The sequence below is a fragment of the Lynx rufus genome, unplaced genomic scaffold (assembly GCF_022079265.1).
Source record: "Lynx rufus isolate CCGP_SWC_20201006 ecotype Redwood Valley unplaced genomic scaffold, mLynRuf1.p SCAF_9, whole genome shotgun sequence".
Lineage (NCBI taxonomy): Eukaryota > Metazoa > Chordata > Mammalia > Carnivora > Felidae > Lynx > Lynx rufus.
In genome coordinates, this window is record NW_025814897.1 from 106,533,096 (window position 1) to 106,542,985 (window position 9,890).

General features: G+C 45.8%; 1 protein-coding gene across 1 annotated transcript; it reads right to left on the reverse strand.

The window, feature by feature from the left end:
• Positions 1 to 445: 445 nt before the first annotated feature.
• On the reverse strand, positions 446 to 3,371 carry LOC124505133 (secretoglobin family 1D member-like). The gene is made up of 3 exons (XM_047070935.1): positions 3,317 to 3,371; positions 1,650 to 1,837; positions 446 to 475 (listed from the first exon to the last, which is right to left on the reverse strand). Exons 1-3 carry the CDS (start codon positions 3,369 to 3,371, stop codon positions 446 to 448), a joined length of 273 nt encoding a protein of 90 aa, XP_046926891.1.
• Between the last annotated feature and the right edge of the window lie 6,519 nt (positions 3,372 to 9,890).

A 9,890-nucleotide genomic window follows, 5' to 3' on the forward strand; every position in this document is an offset into this window, starting at 1 on the left:
GGACAAAACATTAGTGATGCAGCTGGTTGGGAAGCATAGGACTGGCCAGCCAGCTGGGCTGTGGGTATCCTTCAATACAAAACCATAGCAGGAATGTTTTCATTGCTCCTTGCCCTGGAACTCAGTTTTCACTCAAGGCCCTGTGAATGGGAAATGTATAAAATGATGCAGGATGATTCCTGTGCAAACATTTCCTCCTGTGATCCTGCTTTCTCAGGCCCCCATAGGTAAGTGGACATTAGTGCTCTGAACTTTACTATTGACAACACCCAATGGCCACTTTGCGGCAAAAGCCATCCCAGCTCAAGGCCGGAATGTGTTGGATAATAACAAGACAAATAGACAAGTGCAGGGCAAATGATTTATTGAAGCAAGATGTTGAAACCTTTACATTTTCCAGAAGATCAGGTAATCACTGCAAGACAGAGGTACTACGATGTAAGATTTAAATTACACACGATGCCGTGACTTTCCCCTGAAATAGATAAAGAAAGAGAGAGAAGGTTAGTCACACTGCCCCTGGGGATGACACATGAGCATAGACTGTCAGTCACAAGAAGTTGTCAGTAAAGTTTGAACTGACAAAAGGCAAGTAGAATGGGCACAAGACAGGAAACTGGGGAAGCTGGTCAACTAAATATACCTGAGGTGACTACAATAAACCATGCAAGTCGTGAGAAAACTGTTCCCACAGTCTGGCAGATAAACCCAGAGGTGACTGAGAGTGAGGGTGAGGTTTCTAGCGGAAGGAGGAGCCTCCCGGAATCTTTCCTCTGATATGCCAGGGCAGAGGACTCTACTTTTTTACTGCAAAGGGGATACAGGGGCGAAAGACTGGAAAAGGGGTGGGAGGGGACTTTGGGGGTACTGGCTGGAGATTCCCAGGCTCATGGTGTGGCGATCCAACCCGATGGCACATCTCCTGGGTACTGAAAATTCGGTCCCTGCGGGCATTTGTGATGGAAACTCATGACCTCAATCCAGCAGTGGACGTGCTGAGAGTCCCCTTTAAGTATCTTATTTTTTGACAAAGAGGTAATTTAGGTGTGTCACCTTCACACGGGACACAGGAGGCACAGCAAGCAAGGCGTGTGGTTGTGGGCTCCATAAGGGATGGAATGGGAGGTGGGGAGTGGCGGAGGGGCCGAGTTGTGGTGGGGAGAGGCCTTGGCTCTGCAGGAGCTGGCTCGGTGTCCCCCTTCTGCCCGCACCAGCTGTCCTCCATGCTGTCAGGAACCGAGCTGATTCCCTCCCTCCAGCTGTCTCCCTATTCAACATCCCAACAGCCGACACGAGATTCCCCAGTGACTGTGTCCACTGGGTGAGGGGAGCTCGCCCTCAGAAAAGCTCCCAGGCAGGGGGGCAGGCACACTTTGACCCTTTAACACCACTGCGTGGGGTCCCAGTTGTCCTCCTCCTCAGGGCACTATGGGGCACCTGGCGCCCAGGGAAGTGACCTGAGCAGGAATGTGCCCAGACTTAGTGTAGCTCCCACATGTAACGCCATCCACCCTGTGGCCACCTGTCACCCTCTCAGGAGCAAGCTGTGAGGCTCCGCCTCCTGTGCCCCTGACAGAGCAGCACCCTGACTGCCTTCCTGGCCACTCAGCTGAGCAGAAGCCCCTGTGCACAAAGAAGAAAGAAGTTACCAATATTTGTGTCAGTGCCTTTCTTCTGGACTTGGAGATGTTATCTGTGCAACTCTTCACATCCAAAACGGCCTGAACGTTTTCTGGAGGTGCTTCATATTTTGCAAGTGATAGCTTGAAGACACTTGTAGGTGTCAGGAGAAAGCCTGAGATATCTGCAACAAAGGCTGGACAGGGCAACGCATTGGCTAGGGAAGAAAAAGAAATACAATCGATATAAGGAAAATCACACATTTCCTGTGGTTCCCTGAGGTTAGAACTAGACAGGAATCCCAGGGGTTTTATGATCTCATCCCACAGCAGTCCCGACATGGCAGCTGGGGCTTCCTCAGATCTCAGAGGAAGCACAGAAGAGCCAGGACTAGAATACTGGCTTACTAATCCCTAGTTCAGTTTTTATCCTTTTTAAAGCACATCCCTTTGTCTCCAGGACTCTCCTGGTTTGCTGACATTCACTTTCTTTAGAATTCAAACAATTAAGTTTTGCCTATACAGGATGACACCTTGTTTTTGTCTTGAATATCAGAGAAGAGGAGGTTTGAGTATCAATTTTTTATTTTTTAAAAATGTTTTAATGTTCATTTGTTTTTGAAAGGGAGAGAGCACAAGAAGCGGGGTGTGGTGTGGAGAGGGGGTTACAGAGAGAGAGAGAGAGGGAGACACAGATTCCAAAGCAGGCTCCAGGCTCTGAGCTGTGAGCACAGAGCCGGGCGTGGGGCTTGAACCACACGGACAGTGAGATCATGACCTGAGCCGAGGTCCCACACTTCAACGACTACGCCACCCAAGTGCCCCTGAGTATCAAGTTTGTAAATGAATAGCAGAGTGAGACCTTACCAGAGAGCGGAGAAGTGTGGGTAATCTGGAGAAGAGTAGATCAAACTATATATATGTTGGAGGATGCTACTTTGAGACTAAATCAAAGAATAAGATTGTTATTGGATGCAGGCATGGTAAAAAGTTAAACACACGCATACAAAACAACCCTCAGGTCACCAGTCTGAACATCTTTAAATCTTATACACAAAGTTATGGTTGTTTTATTTTCCCTGCAGTGATGTTCAGAATTCCTTAGAGAGGGTGAGTGACAGGAACTGAGGCTCTTTCCTGAACCCAGTGGGATGGTGCGGAAGCCTGAAGTGACCAGTGTTCCTGGTGTGGGCTCTTTATCCCCCACCCCCTGTCTTTGTAAGCATGCTGCAGCTGGGAAGTGCCCTACTAGGCTCTGATCTGAGCCCTGATCATAGAAGTTGAGGGGTTCAATCAGAGGCCACGTGGGGAAAGAGGAGGGTATTTAAAAAGTCAGATGAAACAGAATGACTCAAGAAGATATGGTCCGTATCACGGGTAAGAAGACATACAAAAATATTGTTGAATGGATGGCTAGAATTAATCTAGATGAACAGAAATCCCACGACTGCACTAACTGGTAGTACTCGTGGAAAAGCAGAGGACTGGCAGATACAGTGAGATCTACTCACTCGTAGATATAGTGAGTGCTGCTGCTTCCCACAGCCCCCTTGAAGACTTATTATTTAGAGACTCAGAGAACACTAGCTCTTCTGCCCCTTCTTCTTCCTTTTTTAAAGAAAGCCACTTAAGTTGACCTAGTTCAGAGAAGGGTACTCACCAGGGCTGGTGCTGGTCTGATTAGAAATGATACTCACCCTCATAGCAGCAAAAAGCCAGAGTGACCAGCAGGACACTCAGGAACAGCCTCATGGTTTATTTTGCTTTGAGTTTTCAGCTTTAGTGAAGGGTGAGCAGTTAGTGGCTGAACTCAGGAGCCTGAGGAGCCCAGGACTATTTATAGCTAGAGGGCCTCCCTCCTGCTGCCCAAATAAACATGTGGTCACGTCACGGGCCTGGCTTTCAGCCCTCCCTTCCTTAGTCAGGGCTCGTGCGATCTATCGGTGTCACAGACCTCAATGCCTGGGTCAATGTTTCTGTATACAGGCATTGTTGGCACCAGGCATGTCTCCTTTGTAGTAATAACTGAGGTTGTAGTTTTACAAGTGTATAGTCAGTTAGTTGATGCACACCGCCCTTGACATTAACTCCTTGACTGAAGATGCAGCCTCTGGTTCTGTTCATCTTAAGCATAGTGCCTGGCACACCGGGGAAGAAAATCAAATATTCTTTGAATAAGTGAAGGACCTGAATCAAGAAACCGCTACTCTTGGTTAGGGTATATCTTCAGTGTGAAATGGTGCTTGCTAGGCCGGGTTTGCCTCCGGGCAGGTGAGAGGCAGAAAGGTCAGTAGCATCAGAATCAGAGTAACAAATGAGTGGTTTTCGGTATCCCAAGATGCCACCGGGAAGACTCCCTCCCCAACTAATTTCCTATTCTAAGCTCAGATGTTTATTTCTTTTTTTTTCAATATATGAAATTTATTGCCAGATTGGTTTCCATACAACACCCAGTGCTCATCCCAAAAGGTGCCCTCCTCAATACCCATCACCCACCCTCCCCTCCCTTCCTCCCCCCCATCAACCCTCAGTTTGTTCTCAGTTTTTAAGAGTCTCTTATGCTTTGGCTCTCTCCCACTCTAACCTCTTTTTTTTTTCCTTCCCCTCCCCCGTGGGTTTCTGTTAAGTTTCTCAGGATCCACAAAAGTGTGAAAACATATGGTATCTGTCTTTCTCTGTGTGACTTATTCAAAAGATATTTCAAATCAAGTCAGGCTCTCCATTGACCAAAAGAAGCTCCTTGTTAGCTTTCTTGTCCACTGGAAGGGTCAGATCTTCTGAGTCATCAGGGTCCAGGCAATAGAGATATCCAAGGGGCTCATCCTTGGCCTCTCCCCAGCTATGAGCAGCGTGCTCTCTGGCAGCACAGGGGAGGCATGTAAACTTCTTCCCGAAGGTATTAGGACATCAGTCTTGTTATACAGAGGGAGCCCCTGTGAGAGCCATTGCAGGGTATCTAGAATTCTGACATGAAGGAATAGCTGGAGGGGGGCTCCCGAGGGAAGGGCATGAAACAAGACAACATGGCATAAACCACGTGTCTTGGGAATGTCAGGTACCTAGGTTACCCCAAAACATGTAATACATGCAAGAGTACCGGTGGGAGAGGGAAGGCTTTGTGACTGGAGAGGCAGGATGGGCCAAGTCAAGGGGAGTTTCCATTTGACTCTGTGTGATGTGGGAACAGAATGGGTGGGTGAGGTGAGACACTTGTGGGTTCATTTGCACCAGCGCACACAGGCTGGGTCTCAGATCTCAAGTCAAAATCACACGGGCTTTTCATATCCATTATTGTGGTTATCATTAAAAAAAAAAGATAGGTAATAATAAGAGTGTGCCAGGGTGCGAAGCAAAAGGAAGCATTGTGAATTTTGGGGGGAATGTAAAATGATGCGGCTTCTGAGGCTAAGAGCCGGACGTCCCTCAAAAAATTAAAAGTAGAGTCAGTCAGTCAAGTTCACTTCTGAGGACATATGCAAAAGAATTGAAAGCAGAGTCTCAAAGACATATTTGCATACCCATGTTTATACTAGCATTATTCAATAGCCAAGAGGCGCAAACCACCCAGTGGTCATGGGTAGATGAATCAATCAATGAAATATGGTACATGCATGTAATATTCTTCACATTCACCCTTCTAAAGCAAGGAAACCCTGTCACGTGCTACAACATGAGTGAACCTTGAGGACAGTACATTAAGGGAAAATAGCCATTAGAAAAGACAAATACTGCAAGATCCCACTAATATGAGGTACTTCGAGTAGTCCGATTCATAGAAATAGAGACCAGAATGGTGCTTGGCAGGGGCTGAGGGATGGAAAATATCATGTTCCATAAAAGTCCAGTCCTCGAAGTCATAGTGAGCTGATTCTGCCTGAAATGTAGGTGCAAAACCTAGGTTTTGTAGGTGCAAATGGGTTGCAAAACCTCCTGTGGCCAATAACAGTGGCAATGCAAAGGGCAGCACGACTTTTTGCCTGCTAGCTATGGCCGGACAATGCGCAAACATAATTGATCATCTCCGATGATCGCTACAAATTTCCATGCGATTACATTTCCTCTTTTAAGTTGAGTCAACTAACTTGCAGAAGGCAAGGACCTTGCTCAAGCTCATTCAGTTCAGAAGACAGTAGGTCTCGCGCAGGCACGGTGGCTTGTGAATGATAAAGTAACAAAGTGGTACCTTCCGTTGGGGTGGGTGGGGGTGGTGACACGTCAGATGTAACGGAGGTGGATGGCATTGAAATGCTCTGCTTGCATCTCAGTTTCTGACTCAGTTGACTTCTTCTGGGTGATGATCCTCAAGCTAGTTTCTTCCTCTCTCTCTGTCTCCACTCTCTTCTTCTACTACTCTTTAAAAAGGATAATTTACTGACAACACCAAATGCTGGTTGGGATGTGGAGCAACAGGAACCCTCATTCATTGCGGGTGGGAATGCAAAATGGTACAGCCACTTTGGGAAACAGTTTGGGAGTTTCCTATGAAAGTGAACATACTCTTGTGTTTCTTCGTATTTACACAAAGGAGCTGAAGACACGTCTGCACAAAACCTGCACATGATGCTTTTGGCACTTGTATTCATCATTGCCAAAATTCGGAAGCAATTAAGGTGTCCTTCAGTAGGTCAATGGCTAAAGAAACAGTGATCCCTTCGGACTTGGAATATAGTTCTAAAACTATGTGGCATTGAGCTCTTCAAGCTGGTTTGTGAGCCATGAAAAGGCATGGAAGACCCTTAAATACATATTACCGAAGAGAAGAAGCCAACCTGAAGAGCTGTGTACTATATGATTACAGCTATATGACATCCTGGAAAGGCAGAATTATTGAGAAGGTAACCAACAGCGGGGTCTGTTGGTTGGGATGGAAAGAAGGATGAGTATACACACTGCAGAGGATTTGCAGGCTGGTGACGCTGCTCTGTATGAGACTATGATGCTGGCTACATGTCATTATGGATCTGTCAAAAGCCATCAAACATGTAAAACCTGAGTGAAATCTACTGCAAACTACTGACTGTGAGGGTTTATGATGTGTCTGTATGGGTTCACCGATGGTAACAATCATACCATCAGGTGTGGCAAGTTGATGGTGGGGGAGGCTGTGCATGTGTGGGGGTGAGGAGCACATTGGAACTCCGCGGGCTCTGCTCGAGTTTTCTGTGAACCTAAAACTTCTCTAAAACAATAAGCGCGATTTGAAAAAGGGAAACATCTTGTTAAAAAAATTCCCTTCAAGCAAGAAAACAATCAGAAAAAAGAAAAATGAATCAATGGAACTGTCACCACATACAGATCGTTGATCACCTGTCAGGAAAAATCTAAGCTGATCAACTGAAAAAAAGTACTGGAACTGATAAAAGTTCTTAATGTAGCTGAATATAAGATTAGCATGTAAACATCAATCACTTTCTGATCAGTCTGCTCTCCTCATGACATGACATCATGAAAAACAAGGATGCCATTGGGAACAGAACAATAGCAGCAACAAAAATATGTTGAAATGTATGTAAGTGGGAATATGCAAAACTGTAAGGATACAATCAAGAAATTTTACTTACAGAGATATAAAAGGAATCACAACATCAGAGGCATACACTTTTCTCCTTAAGGGAATAGTAGAACACTTAAGGAAGCCCATTATTCTCAAATTATTTTATAAATCCAATCCAGCCCCGCATTGGGCAGTTTTACCGTTTATTTTGAGTTCTCAGGAGCTGTTTGGATCTTTCAGAGCAGAATGTGTTCATCTTTTGAGCGGTGTGAGCAGTGTGGAAGGGCCCAACTTTAGGGACAGACCACTGGTTCAGCTCAGCTCTGGCACTTTCTACCTGCGGGGACATCAGCAAGTTACTAACCCTCTTGGCCTGGTGCCTCATCTGTCAAATAAGGCGAGAATAATAGTGCCTACCTCATCGGATTGATGTTAGGGTGAACGAAGTATTAAAGGAAAATGCTCAGCACAGGGTCTGGCAGTAAATGGCAGCTACTTCAGTATGTAACAGAAAGGAAAATGTGGAACTAGAATATCAAGCCAAATAAACCAGCTCACTCCCAAGTAGATCTCGAACTGACTCGAACTGACTCTTCCAACGAGGAATGTTTATTTATCCTAAAGGCTAGCAAAGTGTGCTTCAGAGTTTGGCTTCGGTTCCGTTGGGATGTCTCTCCGGTAACGTGGGATTTCTGTCAGTTAACATTTCCCCCCATTCCTTTTTGGTCACTTGATGTATTGTTATATGACCACATTGAAATTGCCATTGTGCTTTTCAATTCCTAAACACCGAATACTGGAACTAAAGGCATAGGAGAGTGGTGGGTGGCGATAGATATCAGGTATCTCCAAGGCACACAGGGTCTCGGGGCCCCTCTTCACAGAAGGATGTGCTGGGCACACGTGTCCTTTGGTTGAGGTTGAGATCCCAGGGATTCTCTAGAGTTTGTCCATAAGTCGTTAACATATACATGTGGCACGGAAAGATTTAAGACATCGCTTCTGGATCATAAGGGCTACAGATCCTGTTACAATGGGTGTGTTATGTGGTCACACTGGTTCTCATGTCCCATGTTCCCCCGAGACGTATTCTGGCTCCAATGTATGAAGACAGAGGTGTGTATGTCATCCATCAGATCTTACACGGCACCGACTCTGTGTGTACAGATCTCTAGACTCCAGAAAAGTCATTTGAAGTAATATTTTGCGGAACACAAACTTTTTTCTATGGGAAGTGTTTCTGATTCCTTGCTTTGGATGAAATCAGAGGACTTATTTTCACTGGGGATGATAAGTCATTAGAAATAATTTTGAGTGATAGGTCACAATGTCATCTTTAGCTGGTACCCAGGGGGATTCAAAGAATCGAGCGGCATGGCTTCCACAGACTCACTCTGTTCACATCTGTACATCCATGTGACGAGCATTTTCAGGATTTACATCTGTGAAAATGAAAAACATGAACCAAACTGTCTCATTTTGGCAATAAATGCTCTTCATGGACATACAAAACTAAAAAAGGCTTCACTCAGATCTTCAAGAGATGTAGTTAGGGGTGCCTGGATGGCTCGGTTGCTTAAGAGTGTGAGTCTTGATTTCAGCTCAGGTCACGATGTCACAGTTCATGAGTTCGAGCCCCATATCGGGCTCTGCACTGACAGTGTGGAGCCTGCTTGGGAATGTCTCTCTTCCCCTCTCTCTGCCCTTCTCCTGGTCTCTCTCTCAAAAAGAAATAAATTACCTTAAAAGAGATGTTTTTCCCAATACATTTTACATCATAGATTCAAGAAGTATCCAAAACTGAGATATGTATGTCTTCATGCAAAGCTTCAGGCATCTTTGATAGCACCCAAATCACCAATGTACCGGATCTCACAAACTCCACAAAGCCATTTTATTACTTTCTCCCTTGGCATTGTGCACTGTTGGGCCCATGAGATTTTTGCCTGAGTTTCCTCAGGGCAATATGTGAGCTGACCAAGCCATTCCTTTCTACTCTCACAGACTGCCTGCCAGCAACCCTCATACCCCGAAAGAGTGCTCAGACTTCTTGCTACCAGCTGTGAGCTGCAGAAAGGAAGCCCATGACATGGAGAAGGCCACTGGGCATCAGAGACGGTTTCCTTCACCCGTTTGCCAACTGTTGCCAGAACTCAATGGTCCTATGGTGTCTGAATCTCTTTTCTGAGTCACACACAGGGGGAAAGAATGAAGGAAAACATCACAAATATTCAGTTTGGTACAGAATTTTCCATAAAAGTTTCTCATCGTGTGCACTGCTTTACTTGAGCAGTTCATGCTGGGAATCCAGTCCAGGTACCATGTCTTTCTTTGTTTCTTTTTTTCACTTTATTATTTATTTATCTTTGAGAGGGGGCAGAGGGCCAGAGAGGGAGAGACTGAGAATCCCAAGCAGACTTTCCACTGTCAGTGCAGAGCCCAATGCGGAGCTTGAATTCATGAGCCATGAGATCATGCCTGAGCCAAATCAGATACTTAAGCGATTGAGCCACCCAGGTGCCCCCAGGCGCCCCTTCAGATACGATCTGGAGTTTGAGGACCCTTCCTCCAACTTCACATTGACTTCATACATTACCACCTGTTACTGGGGTCCTCCTCTTACCCAGCTGTGTCATGCACTCTCCCTGGATGGCATGACCCTTCCTTCCTTCCTTCCTTCCTTCCTTCCTTCCTTCCTGGGGAGGCAGAGGTTTGTTCATCCCATTCTGCTTCAGCAATAAAGTGTTAACTTTGTATTTGAAAATAGCCACCAACTC

Bases quoted from the DNA above. Each gene is read 5' to 3' on its own strand.
- LOC124505133 (XM_047070935.1), bottom strand. From the start codon at position 3,371: ATGAGGCTGTTCCTGAGTGTCCTGCTGGTCACTCTGGCTTTTTGCTGC. The intron at 1,838-3,316 runs GTGAGTATCATT...TTTCTTCCCTAG, and splicing joins GGCTTTTTGCTGCTATGAGG to CCAATGCGTTGCCCTGTCCA. The intron at 476-1,649 runs GTAACTTCTTTC...TATCTATTTCAG, and splicing joins AGGCACTGACACAAATATTG to GGGAAAGTCACGGCATCGTG.